Consider the following 21931-nt stretch of genomic DNA (forward strand, 5'->3'; position numbering starts at 1 on the left):
CCAGAAATGTTTCCCACTGTAATGGTGCAATATATTACTGTTGGATCTCATTACTGACATGTGACAAAACGTGTGGAGATAATAGGCTATCATTCTGTTAATTAGACTGACATCCCTGAAGTAGCATACATTCATAATTGTTACTATAGTTGCATTTATTATTAAAGTAATTGTCACATAATGCTATGTACTATATGTTTGTGAATATTGCAATAGCTATTACTATTGTTATTAGTGTTATTATTGAGAATCGCTCATTTACTAATCATAATGAAATATTAACTTACAAAGAATATCTCACAAGACACATGAGAGGACCTGAAGATCCTACCTAATCTTACCAAGAGAAAAAAATGAGTACCTAAAGAATCCTCAAGGAATGCACTCCAAACAAAATTAGTACTTTTTTAACTCAGTAGAATGAAAACTAAAAGCTTCCACATAACGTGAAATAAAGACCTTTCCGGTTTGCAATGAGTTTGAGCATATGCTTTTTCTAGATATCCATATTGAGTACTTACTAATTCACAAACATCTACACACAGTACTGAGTTTGAAGAACTTCAGTTGTACAATAAGCATATAATATTATAGCTGGGTAATAATTTACTCTATGACATTAGTCCATTACTACAGGGACTGTATCTTTGTATACCGTACCTACTTAGATATTCTGTGTTTACTGACCTTCTTGATGTCACCTACTTCATTTGTTTCACCGGATCACTTTATTTCCACGCTGTACATCGAGGAAGAGTCACTTGTTTAGCTATTTTCAAAATTAAGTAGAAAGATAACTTTGCATATGCATGAGTAAAATCGAATGTGATGATGTTTGAATTACATCTGAACAATTCACAGTTCCAAATGCTATTTATGACTGATATACGTCTTTTCATCTTTGAGATGCTATGGAGAGACAACCCTTCATCTCCTAATTTGGTCAGCAATTGTTACTAGTAAAATCTAATCTTTGCTCTATGCTTACCATGTGAAATGTAAATTTCTCTAATTAGCACCCTGTATAGTAATGTTTCTCTGCTGGACTGTCCATTCTACAGGAGACAGGGACAGAGCCATTCAGAAATGAGTCTAAAGATTGGTGGCTAGCTGCAAGTGAGAAGGAACTTTCGGTCATGTTCAGAGTGACACAGACGCTGCACTATCGTACTTACCCTCCGACACCGTGCAGGTGAATTTCGGGTACAATGTCCCATCTGTACTGGTACATACGTAATGGCTGTACGAGTATAGGCTGCAGAGGCGTGCTTAACGGCATACGGAAGTTCGGGCCTCGCAGCGAGTCGTGCACGGATGGCCGAATCGCAAGGCGACTGCTAGTGACTAGCGAGAAATCTGGGTTTGAGTCCCGGTCCGGCGCAAATTTCCATGTCATCGTTTCATTCTACTACAGCTGGTGGTTGTTTATACATTTAATATATTATTTCGAAGACAATGACGATTTTAAGGAACAGTTACAGAGAGTAATAAATGACAGCAAAGGACTTCAATTCAAAAGTGTGCCAAAAGTGAAAGATATAATTCGAATTTTGGATAAGGGAATAGAAGTGAAGATCAGTCAGTACGGAATTTGCGAATAAGAAGAACGAGACTGTCCTCAAGGCGTTATTCCAAAAGAAAACGATTAAAAAAGTGGCTTTTTAAGGTAGCGAGGTATGCTAAAAGAAAATTGATTACATTTTGTTAAACAGTCATTCAGTGTTTGTAAAGTGAAAAGAAAATTGAAGTACAAAATTGCGAAGCAATGAAGTTTTTAGGCCAGCAACCAAACGTGTCGACAGCAGAATGATTTTCTCACTCTGCAGAGGAGTGTGCACTGCTTTGCGACTTCCCAGTAGATTAAGTTGTACGACGGACTGGGACGTAGAACCCAGATCGTTTTCTGTTATCAACTAAATAAAGTGGACACGACTGACGATGCGTACTCACAGCTCAAGGCAAGGATCCGGGTTTCACCCCCAGTGTGGCAGAAGTACATGATCTGCTAGCATGATTCATGAATGTGGAATAAGGGAGAAATTATTTAGTAAATGTATCTGTGACAACACCAAAACCTGTACAGGTAAAGAAAGCAGCAGTAAATAACACCTCATATGGAACACAGTAACTACTAAAGAGAAGAATTAAGGCACAAGCAAATGAAGGTTTATGACATGAATAAGAATTGTAGAAAGAGATATTGAAAACAATGACATTAAGAAGTAATGATAGATGTGATATATGAATCCATTCATGGTTTGAAGAATGGAAACATGTCTGGGGAATGGTATTTCAATAGAAATAAAGAAACCTGAAAGAAAAACTGAATTAACCAAGCAAGTTTATTTACAGAATGTCCACACAGCAAGAGAATTCTAAAAAAAATTTTTGCAAAACCGTAACTGTTCTTTTACACAGTTAAAGGAGGTAGAAACACCTAAGAAACCAAGTACTCAGTAGCCTCTTCCTCATAAGGTAGTAAATGTTCACAAAAATTGTAGCCAACAACAGTGAAAGCCCTCAGACATCAATCCATCACGCCATGTTACCAGCAATAGTAAGCTTAGCTTTATTTGTCAGCTTAAACATGTACCACCTCTTCAGTTAACCATTTAACTGTTCATGCAACCTGCTTTCACACTTCACTAATTACCCATTTAACTATTCATGGAAAGTCTTTACAATAAGGATATGCAATGTCTGCTGTGAATAATCAGACAGTATGTCTAGTGAACAGGTTTATTTCTTAGCAGCAAATTTCTAACAATATTTAGGAGTCCACATTATTTGAAAATTAACATGTGGTGAAGGAGGAGGAAGACTTAAGCAGCAGAGTATCATACATCACTGGCCGGTGTGGCCGTGGGGTTCTAGGCGCTTCAGTCTGGAACCGCGTGACCGCTACGGTCGCAGGTTCGAATCCTACCTCGGGCATGGATGTGTGTGATGTCAGGTTAGTTAGGTTAAATTAGTTCTAGGGGACTGATGACCACAAATGTTAAGTCCCATAGTGCTCAGAGCCATTTTTGACATACCTCACAAATATTGCTAAGGCTATCTTTTGTGGTTCATGGAAGCATTGTTATCGTGTTTTGTGCAGCATCTCCTTATTTGTATAGGTGTCTTGATATATTACGAATCTATTACAGTGTAACCTTATCGAAAACAGGCTACTCACTGTGCATAGAGTACATAGATACAGTACTAAAGAAGTTAAGTTGGATGGTCTGAGAGGAAAGGAGTTTTTTTTATTTTTTTATGTAGCTGCTTTCCTCTTTCGAAAAATTACTGGTGTGAGTAGGCTGGAAATACTCGTAGTTATAGTCTGTTGTTGTCATAGTTTATTTATGTTCCTGCAGTTGCTGGTACTGGTAGTTCATGAATGAATTGACTCACCCAGCAACTCTGATGGTTGCACATTATAATGCAACACACAGATCAGAATGTGAAGATCAATGTAAAGTGTGTGTGTGGGGGGGGGGGGGGGGGTGGCGGGAGGGGGAGGGCGGGTAGTAAAAGAAAACGTCAGCGAGTCATTGACTAGATTGAAATAGAGAGGAAAAAGAGAGGAAATGTCTGTCCCTGTCAAAATTATTTGTTTTACTTTCTTGAAATATGGGTCCCCAGCTTCTACAATTTTTTAATGATGTTATCTTACTTTCAACTCTTGGAATTTTGTTTTCATGCTTGTAGTTACCGCATTAAGCTATCCTGAAGAAACGATTTTCGCATATAGGTTTATGTTTGATAGGGGTGTGCGTATTATGTCGTTACCTCTACGTGTCATAAGCCTACATGTCAAAATATTCTATTTGGAAATGGCTTAATGCCGAACGATTGCAATTGTTGGTGTTGTTGTTGTTGTTGACTTCAGTTCAGAGACTGGTTTGATGCAGCTTTCCATGCCACTGTTTAGTGTGCAAACTTCTTCATCTCCGAGTACCTACTGCAAGCTACGTCCTTCTGAATCTGCTTACTGTATTCATCTCTTGCTCTCCTTCTACGACTTTTTACCTCCACACTTCCCTCCAGTACTAAATTGCGGATCCCTTGATGCCTCAGAACGTGTCCTACCAACCGATCCCTTCTTCTAGTCAAGTTGTGCCACAAATTCCTCTTCTCCCCAATTCTACTCAATACCTCTTCATTAGTCACGTGATTACCCATCTAACCTTCAGCATTCTTCTATAGCACCACATTTGGGAAACTTCTGATCCCTTCTTGTCTAATCTACTTGTGGTCCATGTTTCACTTCGAAGCAGGCTACACTCCATACAAATACTTTCATAAAGAATTTCCAACACTTAAATCTGTACTCGATCTTCACAACTATCTCTTCGTCAGAAACGCTTTCCTTGCCATACTCTGTCTGTATTTTATATCATCTCTACTTCGACCATCATCAGTTATTTGGCTCCCCAAAGTAGCAAAACTCATCTACTACTTGAAGTGTCCCATTTCCTAATCTAATTCCCTCACAATCACCTGATTTAATTCGACTACATTCCATTATCCTCGTTTTCCTCTTGTTGATGTTCATCTTGTATCCCCCGTTCAAGACACAGTCCATGCCGTTCAACTGCTCCTCCAAGTCCTTTGCTGTCTCTGACAGAATTACAGTGTCATCGGAAAAACTCAAAGTTCTTATTTCTTCTCCATGGATTTTATACCTTCTCCAAATTTTTCTTTTGTTTCCTTTACTGCTTGCTCAATATACAGATTGAATAGCATCGGGGAGAGGCTACAACCCTGTCTCACTACCTTCTCAACCACTGCTTCCCTTCCATGCCCTTCGACTTTTATGAATGCCATCTGGTTTCTGTACAAAATGTAAATAGCTTTTTGCTATCTGTATTTGGATCCTGCCACCTTCAGAATTTGAAAGAATGTATACCAGTCAACATTGTCAAAATCTTTCTCTGCTAGAAATGTAGGTTGCCTTTCGTTAATCTATCTTCTAAGATAAGTCGTAGGGACAATACTGCCACCCATGGTCCAACGTTTCTACGGGATCCAAGTTGATCATTCCTGAGGTTGGCTTCTACCAGTTTTTCCAATTATCTATACAGAATTCGTGTTAGTATTACACAGCCGTGACTTATTATGCTGATATTTGGCTAATTTTCACATCTGTCAACATCTGCTTTCTTGGGGATCGGAATTATTATATTCTTTTTGAAGACTGAGGGTATTTTACTTGTCTCTAATGGATTGTTGTCTACTTCTGGTGCCTTGTTTTGACTTAGATCTTTCAGTGCTGTGTAAAATTCTTCATGCAGTTTCACCTCTTCCATTTCATCTTGATCTATGTCCTCTTCAATTTTCATAATATTGCCCTTAGGTAGAGTTCACTTCTATATACTCGTTCCACCTTTCTGCATTTCCTTCTTTGCTTAGGGCTAGTTGTCAATCTGAGTTCTTGATATTCATACAGGTGGTTAACCTTTCTCCAAAGGTCTTTTTAATTTTACTGTAGGCAGTATCTATTTACCCCTAGAGATATGTGCCTCTACATCCTTGCATTTGTCCTCTATCCGTACCAGCTTAGCCATTTTGCACTTCCTGCTGATCTCATTTTTGGAACGTTTATATTTCTCTTCGCCTGCTTCATTTACTGCAGTTTTGTATTTTCTCCTTTCATCAATTAAATTTAGTATCTCTTCGGTTATCTGAGGATTTAATCTAGCCTTTGCCTCTTTACCTACTTGATCCTCTGCTAACTTCACTATATCATCTCTCAAAACTACCTATTCTTTTTCTACTACATTTATTTCCCCTGTTCTTGTCAATCTTTCCGTAATTCTCTCTCTGAAATTCTCTACAAGCTCCGGTACTTTCAGTTTATCCAGGGCCCATCTACTTATATATTACCTTTCTGCTGTTTTTTCAGTTTTAATCTGTAGTTCAAACCAATAAATTGTGGTCAGACTCCACATCTGCACCTGGAAATGTCTTACAATTTGAAACCTGGTTCCTAAAGCTCTGTCTAACAGTAATATAACCGATCTGAATCTTTCCAGTGTCTCCAGGCCTCTTCCACGTGTACAGCCTTCTTTCATGATTCTTCAAACAAGTGTTAGCAACGATTAGGTTATGCTTTGTGCAAAATTCTACCAGGCGGCTTCCTCTTTCATTCCTTACCGACCAGTCCATATTCACCTACTACTTTTCCTTCTCCTTTTTCTCCTATAAAATTTTCGTCTTCCTTAACTATATGAATAATTTCTTTTATCGCATATATATTTCTTGAATCTCTTCATCTGCGGAGCTACTTGGCGTCTAAACTTGTACTGCTGTGGTAGGCGTGGGCTTCATGCCTGTCTTGGCTACAATTATACGTCACTGTGCTGTTCATAGTAGCTTATCCTGTTCCTACTATTTTTATTCAGTACTAAACCTACTCTTGCACCAGCCCTATTTGATTTTCTATTTATGACTTGTACTCACTTGACCAGTAGTCTTGTTCCTCCTGCCACCAATATTCACTAATTCCACTATATATGATTTTAACCTACCCATTTCCCTTTTTAAATTGTCTAACCTAACTGCTGATTAAGGGATCTAACATTCCACGTGCCAGTTTTCTTTCTCCTGGTAACGATGTCCTGCTGAGTAGCCCCTGACCAGAGATCTGAATGGGGAACTATTTTACCTCTGAGATATTTTACCCAAGATGAGACCATCATCATTTAACCATACAGTAAAGCTGCATGCTCTTGGGAAAAATTACAGCTGTAGTTGCCTTCAGCCGTTCGCAGTACCAGCACAGCAATGCCGTTTCGGTTGCTGTTACAAGGCCAAATCAGTCAATAATCTACACTCTTGCCCCTGCAACTACTCAAAAGGCTGCTGCCCCTATTCAAGAACCCCACGTTTGTCCGGCCTCTCAACTGATACACCTCCATTGTGGTTGCACCTATGGCACGGATATCTGTATCGCTGAGGCAAGCAAGCCTCCCCACCAACAGAAAGGTCCATCGTTCACTGTAATTACAAAAACAAGATTCTAAGAGGTGAAAGTACGGTGACATTGGCTTACATATATTTTCCTGATATTTAACCGACTGTATCTGTACAATCAGACAGATCTAATACATGGAATATTTATTCTAGTTTAGTTCATCATCAATTGTTTCTTTTGCTTTTGCGTCAGTACTTCAGTAACTCTAATTTATTTCTTTTTCAAGAAAATGTGGAGAAAAGACAAGCATAACGAGAATGTAATTCATTACTTTTTCCAATGTTGCAGAGCGACAATTTCTTCAGACTACAGAGCAGTACAATTTTGAGAGAAAAGCTGTTGCGGTACCTTACTATGCTTACCAAGGCAAGTATCTGTCTTTTCTGTACTTGGTGGAATATGTTGTGCGTTTTACATCTGATCCACTCTATTCGTCTTCTTATCATTATTGTCAATAAAGATTGGTTCACCAACGAGTAGAAGTTTGCTAATAAAACAAGTGACAATCACAAAGTAGATAGCTGTATTATAAACGAGTAGGGTACGTTAATGAAGACATACATTTCTGCTGTTTCAAATTTGTCTTATATCGATACGAGTGATTTTATTTTATTATTTGATAAATCATTCCAGTTCCTGTTTAACAAAGAACTTGATTTGCATCAGTGGTTTTCCAATAAATGGGGGAGATAAGAAAAAAAGAAAGTATTTGAAGATAACATAGTCATAATTAAGAGTGATGTGGCGTGTAATGTGAATGATTTGCCAAATTGTAAAAGGATGAGGTTTACGAAAAACTGTCACTCTCAACATAAACATAACACACACACTTTTCCTGAGAACGTTTACAAGCAAAACTTTTTTATCACAAGACAATCAATCAATAATACCAAACGCCTTACATCTTAAGACAGAAGAAGTTGACAGGCTTCTTGCAAGTACAAATTCAAGCCTCACATATACATATAAGCGATATTTCCCTTCTCTGTCATGTAGAACCACGTTTTGAGGAGATTCTGTATGTGCACAAAGGATATTCGTATCCCAGAAAAACATGATGAGGATTATCTGTTCTGACTTGACATACTTATGTAGGTCATTCCGAGCATATCTTGAAATTGTGACTAAATCATTCCTGTACATCCATTTCTACATGTGCCTAATGAGTAACAGTTAAATGTTATTATACAGGAATTGTAAAATTTAGCGAATATGATAGAGGGAAGAGCGTTACCCTCGAACATCACTTCCTCACTCACTGCACAGAAGTCCGGGTCTTTATTCTGTACACTTTCAATGGAGCTGAGAAATGCTTTTCTAATGTCAGATGAGAGGCCAATGGCTTCTCTTCTTCATTCTGTAGAGGATATAACTGCAGGAGTATAGATACTTGCACTGTATTGTACTCCTAATAAATACACTGAAGAGCCAAAGAAATTGGTATACTTGCATAATATCGTGTAGGGCCCCCTCGAGCACAAAAGAGTGCCACTACACCATATGGCATGGACTTGACTAATGTCTGAAGTAGTGCTGGAGGGAACTGACTGCAGGGCTCTCCAAAAATCCGTAAGAGTACGAGGGGCTGGAGATCTCTTCTGAACAGCACGTTGCAAGGCGTCCCGGATATGCTCTATAATGTTCATGTCTGGGGAGTTTGGTGGCCAGAATAAAGTTCCGGGAGCCCCTCGGTAGCAATTTTGGATGTGTAGGGTGTCGCATTGTCCTGCTGAAATTGACCAAGTCCGAGGGAATGCACAATGGATATGAATGGATCCAGGTGATCACAACAGTATGCATACGCATGTGTCACCTGTTAGAGTCGTATCTAGATGTATCAGGGGTCCCATATCACCCTAACTGCAAATGTCCCACACCATTGCAGGACCTCCACCAGCTTGAACAGTCCACTGCTGATATGCAGGGTCCATGGATTCGTGAGGTTGTCTCCATACCCATACAGGTCCATCTGCTCCATAAAATTTGAAGCGAGACTCGTCTGACAAGGCAACATGCTTCCAGTCATCAACAGTACAGTACAGTCATCAAGGGTACACGAGAGGGCCTTTAGCTCCGAAAGCCCATATCGATGACGTTTCGTCGAATGGTTCACACACTGACGTTTACTGATAGCACAGCACTGAAATTTGAAGCAATCTGCGGAAGGGTTGCACTTCTGTCATAAGTCCCGTTCTTGCAGGACCTTTTCCCGGAAGGCAGCCATATAGAAATTTGATGTTTTGCCAGATTCCTGATATTCAAGGTACACACGTGAAATAGACGTACTGGAAAATCCCTCCTTCATCACTATCGCGAAGATGCTGTGTCCCACCACCTGTGCACCGACTATAACATCACACTGAAACTCAAATAAATCTTAATAACCTGCCATGGTAGCAGCAGTAACCGAACTAACAACTGCTTCAGCCGCTTGTTCTCTTATATAGGTGTTTCCGACCGTAGCGCCGTATTCGATCTGTTTACATATCTTTGTTTTTGAATACGCATGTCTATACCAGTTTCTCTGGCGCTTCAGTGTATATGGTACTGAAAACGTTTTTTATTTCGTTTTTTGAACTAAGCGAACTAGGAAAATGTCAAGAGATTACCAGCATCTCTGGTTGAGGGTCAAGTTAACACAGTGACTTCTGTATAAATGCGATGCTGTGAGAAATGGGTTTGGTTCTGTGACAGTCGCTGGACATGATGATAGAAAATTCTGTATCTCAAACACTGCTGAATGTGGCTAATTGGCGAATATCTACACACACAACAAATATATTCTGAATCTTGTACTGAAGCTGTGTGCTGCACTCTTGAAATAAAATCTCATGTGTAACTGTCCCAGAAAAATAAAAAATCTACTTATCCCTGGAATATTTTTGTAAGCCATCGGTGAGTTTTGTCTTTGTGGTAATAGAAGTTTACCCCAATCTGTGATCCACAACTTCCCACAAATTCTTTAGTAGTTTCGTAACTGGACTACTCCGAGACCTTAACAAAGATTTTGTACAGTTGTCCACCAAAACTGACCGGTTAAGGAACAGAAGGAATTATAGTAGGTGAATATGGACTGGGGGAAAGGGATAAAAGAGGAAGCCACCGGGTAAAATTTTGTGCAGAGGTTAATTTAATCATTTCTAACACGCCGTTCGAGATTCATGAAAGAAGGCTGTATATGGGGAAGAGGCCTGGAAACATTCGAAGGTTTCAGATTTTTTACACAGGGTGTTCCATTGATACTGACTGGGCCCAATATCTCACGAACGAGTAGTTCGTCTTCCGTAATGTTCGCACATGCATTGACAATGCGCTGACGCACGTTGTCAGACGTTGTCGGTGGATCACGATATCAAATATCCTTCAACTTCCCACACAGAAAGAAATCTGGGGACGTCGGATCCGGTGAACGGGCGGGGGGTATGGTGCTTCGACGATCAATCCACCTGTCACGAATTATGGTATTCAATGCCGCTACAACCGCACGCGACCTATGTGCCGGACATCCATCATGTTTAGAAGTACATCGCCATTCTGTCATGCAGCGAAACATCTTGTAGTAACATCGGTAGAACAAAAAGGAAATCAGCATACATTGCACCATTTAGATTGCCATCGATAAAATGAGGGCCAATTGTCCTTCCTCCCATAATGCCGCACCATACATTAACCGGCCAAGGTCGCTGATGTTCCACTTGTCGCAGCCATCGTGGATTTTCCGTTGCACAATAGTGCATATTGTGCCGGTTTATGTTACTGCTGTTCCTGAAAGCCGCTTCGCAGAACGCGTGCAAAAAATCAGTCATCGTCCCGTAGTTTCTCTTGTGCCCAGAGGCACAACTGTACACGATGTTCAAAGTCGTCGCCATGCAATTTCTGGTGCATAGAGATTCGGATGTAATCGATGTTGATGTAGCATTCTCAACACCGACGTTATTGAGATTCCCCGATTCCCGCACAATTTGTCTGCTACTGATGCGCGGATTAGCCGCGACAGCAGCTAAAACACCTACTTGGGCATCATCATTTGTTGCAGCTCGTGGTCGACGTTTCACATGTGGCTGAACACTTCCTGTTTCCTTAAATAACGTAACTATCCAGCGAACGGTCCGGACACGTGGATGATGTCGTCCAGGATACCGAGCAGCATACATAGCACACGCCCGTTGGGCATTTTGATCACAATAGTCATATATCAACAAGCTATCGACCTTTTCCGCAATTGGTAATCTGTCCATTTTAACACAGGTAATGTATCACCAAGCAAATACCGTCCGCACTGGCGGAATGTTACGTGATACCACGTACTTATACGTTTGTCACTATTACCGTAGCATCTATCACAAAGCGAAAAAAGTAGTCCAACTAAAACATTCATATTTCTTTACGTACAACACGAATATGAAATAAAAACGGGGGTTTCTGTTTAAAAAAACGCAGTTGATATCCGTTTGACCTATGGCAGCGCCATCTAGCGGGCCAACCATAGCGCCATCTGGTTTCCCCCTTCAAGCTAGACGAGTTTCGTTCTTTGTAGTTTTTTTGTTTGATGCTTATTTCGTGAGATATTTGGCCTGGTCACTGTCAATGGAACATCCTGTATATTGGTAAGACAGAGATTTTGGATCCAGGTTATTAATTTTAAGGCATTTCCAGGGGCAGCTGTGCACTTTGACCACAATTTACTGGTTATGAACTGTAGATTAAAACTGAAGAAACTGCAAAAAGGTGGGAATTTAAAGAGAAGGGACCTGGATAAACTGAAACAACCGAAGATTTACTGACTTTCTGAGGGAGCATTAGGGAACGATTGACAAGAACAGGGGAAAGGAATACAGTAAAAGAGAAAAGGGTATCTTTAAGAGACGAAATAGGGAAAGCAGCAGGGGATCAAGTAGATAAAAAGACGAGAGCTAGTAGAAATCCTTGCTAATGCAAGGGATATTGAATTTAATTGATGAAAGGAGAAAATATAAGAACCCAATAAATGAAGCAGGCGAAAGGGAACACAAACGTCTAAAAAATGAAACAGCAGGAACTGCAAAATGGCTAAGCGGGAGTGGATAGAGGAGAAATGTAAGAATTTATAAGCATGTGTCACTAGAGGAAAATAGATGGCGCCTACTGAAAAATTAAAGAGACCTTTGGAGAAAAGGGAACCACCTGTATGAATATCAAGAGCTCACATCGAAGTCCAGAGAAAAGCAAAGATGGGAAAACTGAAAGTTGGAAACAAAATATAGGGAGTTTATACAAGGGAAATGTATTTGAGGGCAATGCTATAGAATGAAAGAGGACGTAGATGAAGATCAGATGGGAGATATCATACTGAGAGAATATTTGATAGGGCAATGAAAGACCTAAGTCGGTAAAAGTTCTTGGGAGTAGTCGACATTCAGTCAGAAACACTGATATCCTTAGGAGAACCAACTATGACGAAACTCTTCCATCTGGCGTGCAAGATGTATAAGACAGGTGACATACACCACCCTTCAAGATAAATATAACAATTCCCGTTCCAAAGAAAGCAGGTGCTAACAGCTGTGAATACTAGCGAACAGATAGTTTAATAAGTCGTGACTGCAGAACACTAACACCTACTCTTTACAGAAGAACGGAAAAACCGTTAGATGCCGATGTGCATTTATAGCGTTTGAAGACTTCGAGAAAGCTTTTGACAGTGTTGACTGGACTACACTCTTTGAGATGCTGCAGGTAAGAGGAGCAAAATACAGGGAGAGAAATTTCCAGAATGAGATTTTCACTCTGCAGCGGAGTGTGCGCTGATATTAAACTTCCAGGCAGATTAAAACTGTGTGCCCGACCGATACTCGAACTCGGGACCTTTGCCTTTCGCGGGCAAGTGCTCTACCATCTGAGCTACCGAAGCACGACTCACGCCCGGTCTCACAGCTTTACTTCTGCCAGTATCTCGTCTCCTACCTTCCAAACTTCACAGAAGCTCTCCTGCGAACCTTGCAGAACTAGCACTCCTGAAAGAAAGGATATTGCGGAGACATGGCTTAGCCACAGCCTGGGGGATGTTTCCAGAATGAGATTTTGACTCTGCACCGGAGTGTGCGCTGATATGAAACTTCCTGGCAGGGAGAGAAAGTCTGTTTACCAACCAGTACAGAAACCAGATGGAAGTTACAAGAGTGGAGGCGCATGAAAGGAAAACAGTGATTGAGAAGGGAGTGAGATGGGGTTGCAGCCTGTACCCAATGTTATTCTATCTGTACATTGATCATACAGTAAAGAGAACCATAGAAATATTTGGAGCAGACATTAAAGTCCAGGGAGAAGAAATAGTAAACTATGAAGCTTACAAATGACATTATAATTCTCTCAGAGACAGCAAAAGACTTTGAAGAGCAGAATGGACAGTGTCTTGAAAGGAGGGTATCAGATAATATCAACAAAAGCAAACAAGGATAATGGAATGTAGTCAAACTGAAATACTTGATGCCGGAGGAATCACATTAGGAAACGAGACAATTACAGAACGATACACTTAAGGTAGCAGATGAATTCTGCTAGTTGAGCAGCAGAATGACTGATGGCCGAAGTAGAGAAAATGTAAAATGTAGGCTGGCAATGGTAAGAAAAGCATTTCTGAAGAAGAGAAATTTGTTAATATCGAACATAGATTTAAGTGTTTGAAGCCTTTTCTGAAAGTATTTGAATGGAGTGTAGCCATGTATGGGGTTGAAACGTGGACGACAAACAGTATACACATAAAGAGAATAGAAGCTTTTCCAATGTGGTGCTAGAGAAGAATGCTGAAGATTAAATGGTAGATCACCTAAGTAATGGAAAGGTACCGAATAGAACTGGGAAGGGAAAAAGAATACATTAAGCAGATTCAGAAGGATGTAGGTGCAGTAGTTACTTGGAGATGAAGAGGCTTGCACATGATACAGTAGCATGGAGAGCTGCCACAGACCAGTCTTTGGACTGAGGACAACAACAGCAATAACAACAACAACAACAACAACAACAATTCAGCTTTAATATGTTGGTCGCCATCATGCTTTGAAAGCAAAGTCTTCACCAGGAAACCAGTCCTTGAACTTTTTACAGAAATTGATTGCTGTTGATTTATGGAAATGTCAACAATATAAAGAGATCGTATACAAAGGGCGTACATTAGGTTCTACACTGAAACAGAAGCTGCATGTTTGATGAATTCAGCACAAAGTAACAAAGAAAATGTTTCCTGATTTCAGCGACATATGACAACGAAAATTCCTTATCTATGGGACTTGTCATATGTTGGCTGCTTTCTTGACATCTGAAAGTCAATCAAGTATTAATGTAGTATTACGGTTGGCTAAAAAGAATTGAGTTTACAACTTCTAGATGGTAGCTTCAAAGAATGCTGGAACTCAGTCCTGTTTCACGTGATGTGTCCCAAAACAAATATGTATTTTTATGAAAAACTATGTGTCAACAAATTTTAAGAAGATGGAGTATTCAGAATTTAAATGGTTCTTACCTTGATGTAGACACTCGCAAATTGATTTTGAAGATCATCAGCCTTGCTGGGTCTTTTCTCAGCCACTGCAGGAGTTAACTAGCTTTCCTCCTTGGCTGATGGTGTAGAAGATCTGCAGCAGTTTTCTGAAGGCATTGGAGATAAAAATGTGTACTCTGTAGAAGTCTTTAACATTCTTAAAGTCTTGAATCTTAGCACTCTTTCTGTTTTTGGCAACTCGGATATGTTTCCATTCAGTTCTTTGACTGAGTTTGCTTTCTGTCCACATCCTCCTTGTCGAGCAGAATGATAATTTTGACCACAATTTAATGTGTGTCTAATGTGGTTTACTCCTTTTTGTCAGATTTTGCAGCCTTTTAGCTATTTCCCTGTGTAAATTCTGTTTTACTTGTTGTAAGATCTTTTCAAGTGTAACGTTTTTAGATGGAAGGTCACTTTGTCTGCCCATAACCACAAAATGAAACAATCGAGAAATAATATGTATACACTATACTGATAAAACCGCTTTGAAGTTTCTGTGTAAAGATGCAGCAGTATTGAAACTTACCTTTTTTAATAATCGAAAATAAGCAGCTTAAGCTGTGTTACCGACCCTGTTTTGCGGATAAGCGATAACTTTAGTACACCTAGACTGTGTTATGAAAATTGTTTCTACTGTAGAAAATCTGTAGACTTCAAAATTTTCTTAAAATTATAGTTACATTGCAGTTAATAATTTATAGCATTTCTTTACATGACTAAAACAGAGAATATAGAGATACAGTAAATAACTGTTTGACCGTAAACACTTACAGAAATATTGTAACCAATATATACGAAGACAAAAGCATGGAAATTCACATTATTAAGTTCCTCGTTTATAAATGGTTAACGTTATCATCTGAAGGGCGTCAGAAACTAACAAATTGCACGTTTTAAGTTCATTGACGTATCCATTGAGTCAATCTCGACTACGGCAATAAAATTTATGTATGAACAAGAAAATCTGATTTGAAGACATTACACATGATTCGGCGCCTAAATTCATACTTCGCGGAACACAATTAAGAGCATGGCCGAGGGTACTTTCATTGTACTACATATTAGGTTTCTTCCCGTTTTACACGAATTTGGAGCATTGGAAAAGTACTCTTTGGAACACTGTCCTTGGAAAACCTTTTGTTTGGAGCCCAAAAAAAGGCCCTGTCGATTCTCCGATGGTCTTTACTGCAGGTTTCTGGACCTACGATCTGCAGTGGAGGGCTTTAGGATTGCTCTTGTGCGGTCAACACACGGATAGGAAGTACTCGGGTAGCTGAGTACTTGGACAGCTCGCAGGAATTTTTATTTTTAGGACGAGCCATCAGTTCTCAAAGTGGGGACGAAAACTACAGAGAGTAATAGAGGGGGGACCGACTTACATTGAAATATTTATATTTCATATTGTCTAAGGAAAAAAAAAAAGATTTCCAGTGAACATATATTGCTACTGACAGGTAGTCATTACTATGAATAAAGGCGGGAAACTCCCCCATCGTTAATCTGCTGTCTTATTTGGCAAGAACTGATCAGTAGTTCCTGTCAGCAGGAAAGCTCGTAACTTAGATCACAATAAGCAGTTCACAATGTTACAGCCACTACTTTGCTATGCCGACTACAAGAACAGATTGTTAATCACAGCCGCTGTGACTGTCCACTCGATTTCAGGCAGGCTTCCGAAATCAGTTCAAAGGTAGTAAATCAGTTACAAGTAGAATTCTAGTATTTGTGCAATGGAAATACACTGAAGAGACAAAGAAACTGGTACGCCTGCCTAATATCGTGTAGGACCCTGGCGATCACGCAGAAGTGACGCAACACCACGTGGTATGGACTCGACTAATTTCTGAAGTAGTGCTGGAGGGAACTGACACCATGAATACTGCAGGGCTGTCCATAAATCCGTACTAGGGTTGGAGGTCACTTCTGAACTGCATGTTGAAAGGCGTCCCAGATATTGTTAGTAATTTGGTGGCCAGCGAAAGCGTTTAAACTCAGGAGAGTGTTCCTGGAGCCACACTGCAGCAATTCTTGACTTTTGAGTTCTCGCACTGTCCTTCTGGATTTGCCCAAGTCCGTCGGAAGGCACAACGGACATGAATGAATGCGCGTGATCAGACAGGATGCGTACGCACGTGTCACCAGTCAGAGTCGTACCTAGGCGTATCAGGGGTCCCATATCACGCCAACTGCACACGCTCCACATCATTACGGAGCCTCCACCACCTCGAAGAGTCCCCTGCTGACATGCAGGGTCCACGGATGTGTGCATACTCGTGCACGTCCATCCGCCCGATACAGTTATATACGACACTCGTCCGACCAGCCATCAACAGTCCAATGTCCCAGGTGAGGTGTAAAGTTTTGTGTCATGCAGTCATCAAGGGTACACGAGTGGGCCTTCAGCACCATATCGATGATGTTTCGTTGAATGATTCGCACGCTGACACTTGTAGATGCCCCAGCACTGAATTCTGCAACAATTTGCAGAAGGGTTCTACTTCTGTCACGTAGAACGATTCTCTTCAGTCGTCGTTTGCTACATTCTTGCACGATCTTTTTCCGGCTGCAGGGATGTCAGAGATCTGATGTTTTACCGGATTCCTTATATTGATGGTACACTCGTGAAATGGTCATCAGGGAAAATGCCCCTTTGATCGCTATCTCTGAGATTCTGTGCTCCATCGCACGTGCGCCGACTATAACACCACGTTCAAACTCACTTGTGATAACCTGCCATTGTAGAAGCGATAACTGAGATAACAAGTGCGCCTGGCACTTGTTGTCTCATACAGGCGTTGCCGACTGTAACGCCGTATTCTGGCTGTTTACATATCTCTGTATTTGAATACTGATGGCTACTCCTGTTTCTTTGGCGCTTCAGTGTAATATTAGTGGTATGCTGTCCGACACAGTCAATCGGTTAAAAGTCTAAGAGTAGCCTTCCGAGGAAATGTGAGTGAAGACATGAGGTTATAAGTAGGGAAAGTGAATGGCTTACTACTGTTTACTTGGTAAATTGTAGGGAAGTGTAGCTCACCTACATAGGAGATGACTAGTGCGAGCACCAGTGCGGCCAATTCTACAAATGAACCGAAGACGACTATCCTCCTTCCCCCAAACCTGTCATTACATGCTTGTCCCACTTCATATCGCTCTCCAATGTTACGCCCAAATATTTGTCTCTCTACCGTTCCATTCTCGAACGGCAATCGGGAAAAAGGACCACTTAAATTTTTCCGTGCAAGCTCTGATTCCTCTTATTTTATCGTGATCATCATTTTTCCCTATGTAGGTGAGTGCCAACAGAATGTTTTCGCAATAGGAGGAGAAAACTGGTGATTGAAATTTCATGAGAAGATCCTGTCGCAACGAGAAACGCCTTTTGAATGAGATTTTCACTCTGCAGCGGAGTGTGCACTGTAAAGCTCTCCTGTAAAGTTTGAGAGGTAGGAGACGAGGTACTGGCAGAAGTAAAGCTGTGAGGACGGGGCGTGAGTCGTGCTTTGGGAGCTCAGTTGGTAGAGCACTTGCCCACGAAAGGCAAAGGTCCCGAGTTCGAGTCACGGTCCGGCACACAGTTTTAATCTGCCACGAAGTTTCAAAAACGCGTTTCTTTTAATCATTGCCACTCCAATTCACGTGTCATGTCTGTGACACTATCTCCACTATTTTGCGATAATACAAAAGGAGCTGCCCTTCGTTGTATTTTTTCGATGTTATCCGTCAGTCCCACCTTATGCGGATCCCATACCGCACAGCAGTACTCCAGAATAGGGCGGACAAGGGTGGTGTGAGCAGTCTCTTTGGTAGACCCGTTGCACCTTCCAAGTGTTCTGCCAATGAATCCCAGTCTTCGGTTTGCTCTACATACAGTATTATCTATGTGATAGTTTCAATTTAGGTTATTTGTAATTGTAATCCCTAAGTATTTAGTAGCTGGGGTGTTTGGGAACCCATCAGTTCAGATTAAAGGAAGACATCGAAGCAATTGAGAACTACGCTGCTACAAGCGTTAGCATAAGGTTCAATTATCACGTGAGTAGTTCGGGTCAGCTTCGTGAACTAAAATGGGAATCCCTGGAAAGAAGACGAGGTACATTTCGCGAACCACTATCGAGAAAATTTACAGAACGGGCACTTACGGCTGACTGCAGAACGATTCTTCTGCTGACACGGTACGTTTCGCTAAAGGACAAGATACGAGAAATTTGTGCTCATACTGTGCCATATGGACGGTTGTTTCTGCCACATTCAATTTCCGAGTTCAACAGGAAAGGAGATGACCAGTATTGGTTCAACGTACCATCGGTCACACGCTGTATGGTGGTCTCCAGATAATGTGTGTAGACGTCAAACTGTTGTGTAGCTACCTTCCTTTATTTGTATCGTTGATGTTGACCTGTAAGTTGATCGTTTGAGGATTTGTCATTCCTACCCGTGCTGAGAGGGTAAGCCTGGTCTCGTGAACTGTAAATCCTTCCCCGATGCGACCCTGCTAGTCGGCAGGCTGGCCAGCACGGTGAAGCTCCATTCGTGAAGACAGCGGCTCAAATCCCCCTGCCGCACGTTCCATGTTTAGTTTTTCCAGGATTTCCCTAAAGTCGCTCTAGGGTCATCTTTGTTGCAGAAGCAACGAAAAAAGCATGCCAAATGTAAAAGAACGCAAAATCCCCAATATTGGCAAAGTTTTACAGAAGTTCGAAACATGGCACGTACTTCAATGAGAGATGCTTTTAATAATTTTCACAACGGAAGTCTGTCTCAAAATCTGGCAGAAAACCCAAAGAGATTCTGGTCATACATAAAGCACACCAGTGGCAAGGCACAATCAATACCTTCACTGCGCGATAACAACGGTGAAGTCACTGATGACAATGGCACGATTTTCCGAAACTCCTTCACCAAAGAAGATGAAGAAAATATTCATGAATTCCAATCAATAACAACTGCCAAGATGAGAAACATAGAAGTAGATATCCTCGTTGTAAAGAAGCAGCTTAAATCACTTAAAAAAAGGCAAGGCCTCCGGTCCAGACTGTATACCAGTCAGGTTCCTCTCAGAGTATGCAGATAAAATAGCTCCGTATTTTGCAATTTTATACAACCACTCGCTCACAGAAAGATACGTACCTAAAGACTGGAAAATTGCTCAAGTCACACCAATACCCAAAAAGGGAAGGAGGAGTAATCCGCTGAATTACAGGCCTATATCACTAACGTCGATCTGCAGTAGGGGTTTAGAACATATACGGTATTCGAACATTATGAAGTTCCTCGAAGAAAGCGATTTATTGACATATAGTCAACACAGATTCACAAAATATCGTTGTTGTGAAAAGAAACTAGCTCTTTATACTCATGAAGTAATAAGTGCTATCGACAGGGTATGTCAAATTGATTCCATATTTTTAGATTTCCAGAAGGCTTTCGACATCGTTCCTCACAAGCGTCTTCTAACGAAACTGCGTGCCTATGGTGTATCGCCTCGGTTTTGGGACTGGATTCGTGATTTCCTGTCAGAAAGCACACAGTTCGTAGTAACAGACGGAAAGTCATCGAATAAAACAGAAGTAATATCCGGCGTCCTCCAAGGAAGTGTTATAGGCCCTCTATTGTTTCTGATCTATATTAACGACACAGGAGGCAATCTGAATAGCCCTCTTAGATTGTTTGCAGATGAATCTGTCATTTACCGTCTTGTAAAGTCATCAGATGATCAAAACGACTTCCAAATGATTTAGATAAGATATCTGTATCGTGCGAAAAGTGGCAATTGACCCTGAATAAGGAAAAGTGCGAAGTCATTCACATGATGTACTAAAAGAAATCAGCTAAATTTCGATTACGCGATAACTCACACAAATCTGAAGGCTGTAAATTCTACTAAATACTTAGGGATTACAATTACAAATAACCTAAATGGGAACGATCACATAGATAATATTGTGGGTAGAGCAAACCGAAGACTGCGATACATTGGCAGAACACTTAGAAGGTGCGACAGGTCTACCAAAGAGACTGCTTACACTACGCTTGTCCGCCCTATTCTGGAGTACTGCTGTGCGATGTGGGATCCGAATAAGGTGGGACTGACGGATGACATCGGAAAAGTACAAAGAAGGGGAGCTCGTTTTGTACTATCGCGAAATAGGGGAGATAGTGTCATAGACATGATACATGAATTGCAGTGGCAATTATTAAAGCAAAGGCGTTTTGCTTTGCGACGGGATCTTCTCATGAAATTTCAATCACCAGTTTTCTCCTCCGATTGAGAAAACATTCTGTTGGCACCCACCTACATAGGGAGAAATGATCATCACGATAAAATAAGTGAAATCAGGGCTCGCACGGAAAAATGTAAGTGCTCGTTTTTCCCGCATGCCGTTCGAGAGTGGAACGGTAGACAGCACGAAGGTGGTTCATGGAACCCTCTGCCAGGCACTTTATTGTGAACAGCAGAGTAATCACGTAGATGTAGATGTAGGTGTAGGGAGCTACCGGTGTGGTTCGTTTGAAAGGGCACGGACGATTTCGTTCCTCTTCTTTTCACAATCCGAGCTTGCGCTCCATCTCTAATGAGCTCCCTGTTGACTGGACCTTAAACTATGATATTCCTTCTTTCTTAAGGTTCTGCAGCTCATTCGGTAGAAATGGAAACCTTGTAGGATCACTTTGTCCGTCTGTCTATCTTCCTGCTTGGCTCTTAAGAACCCTTTTTCTCTGGAACAGGTAGACGTATCAAGTCTCTCCATGGTATAAAAGATTTAAGCTTCTACAATGCAGCGTCAAAGCCATTCGTATAGGCACGCCTATTCAAATACAGAGGTACGTAAAGAGCCAGAACACTGCGCTGTGGTCGGGAACGTCTATCTAAGACAACAAGTGTCAGGCGCAGATCCGTTAAATAATCACCATGGTTTCAGAAAACATCGTTCCTGTGCAACGCAGCTAGCTCTTTATTCGCACGAAGTAATGGCCGCTATCGACAGAGGATCTCAGGTTGATTCTGTATTTCTAGATTTCCGGAAAGCTTTTGACACCGTTCCTCACAAGCGACTTCTAATGAAGCTGCGGGCCGATGCGGTATCGTCTCTGTTGTGCGACTGGATTCGTGATTTCCTGGCAGGAAGGTCGCAGTTCGTAGTAATAGACGGAAAATCATAGAGTAAAACTGAAGTGATATCAGGTGTTCCCCAGGGAAGCGTCCTGGGTCCTCTGCTGTTCCTGATCTATATAAATGACCTCGGTGACAATCTGAGCAGTTCTCTTAGGTTGTTCGCAGCTGTTGCTGTAATTTACCGTCTAGTAAGGTCATCCGAAGACCAATATCACTTGCAAAGCGATTTAGAAAATATTTCTGTATGGTGTGGCAGGTGGCAGTTGACGCTAAATAACGAAAAGTGTGAGGTGATTCACATGAGTTCCAAAATAAATCCGTTGGAAATCGATTA

General features: G+C 41.1%; 1 protein-coding gene across 1 annotated transcript in view; it reads left to right on the forward strand.

The window, feature by feature from the left end:
- LOC126426510 (uncharacterized) overlaps positions 1–21931 on the forward strand; it is a 202339-nt gene that overhangs the window by 71387 nt on the left and 109021 nt on the right. Inside the window, exon 5 of the mRNA XM_050088416.1 lies at positions 7250–7327. Within this exon, the coding sequence (XP_049944373.1) occupies positions 7250–7327 (78 nt within the window). The remainder of the gene's footprint in view (positions 1–7249; positions 7328–21931) is intronic.

This window comes from Schistocerca serialis, chromosome 11, assembly GCF_023864345.2.
Source record: "Schistocerca serialis cubense isolate TAMUIC-IGC-003099 chromosome 11, iqSchSeri2.2, whole genome shotgun sequence".
Classification (NCBI taxonomy): domain Eukaryota; kingdom Metazoa; phylum Arthropoda; class Insecta; order Orthoptera; family Acrididae; genus Schistocerca; species Schistocerca serialis.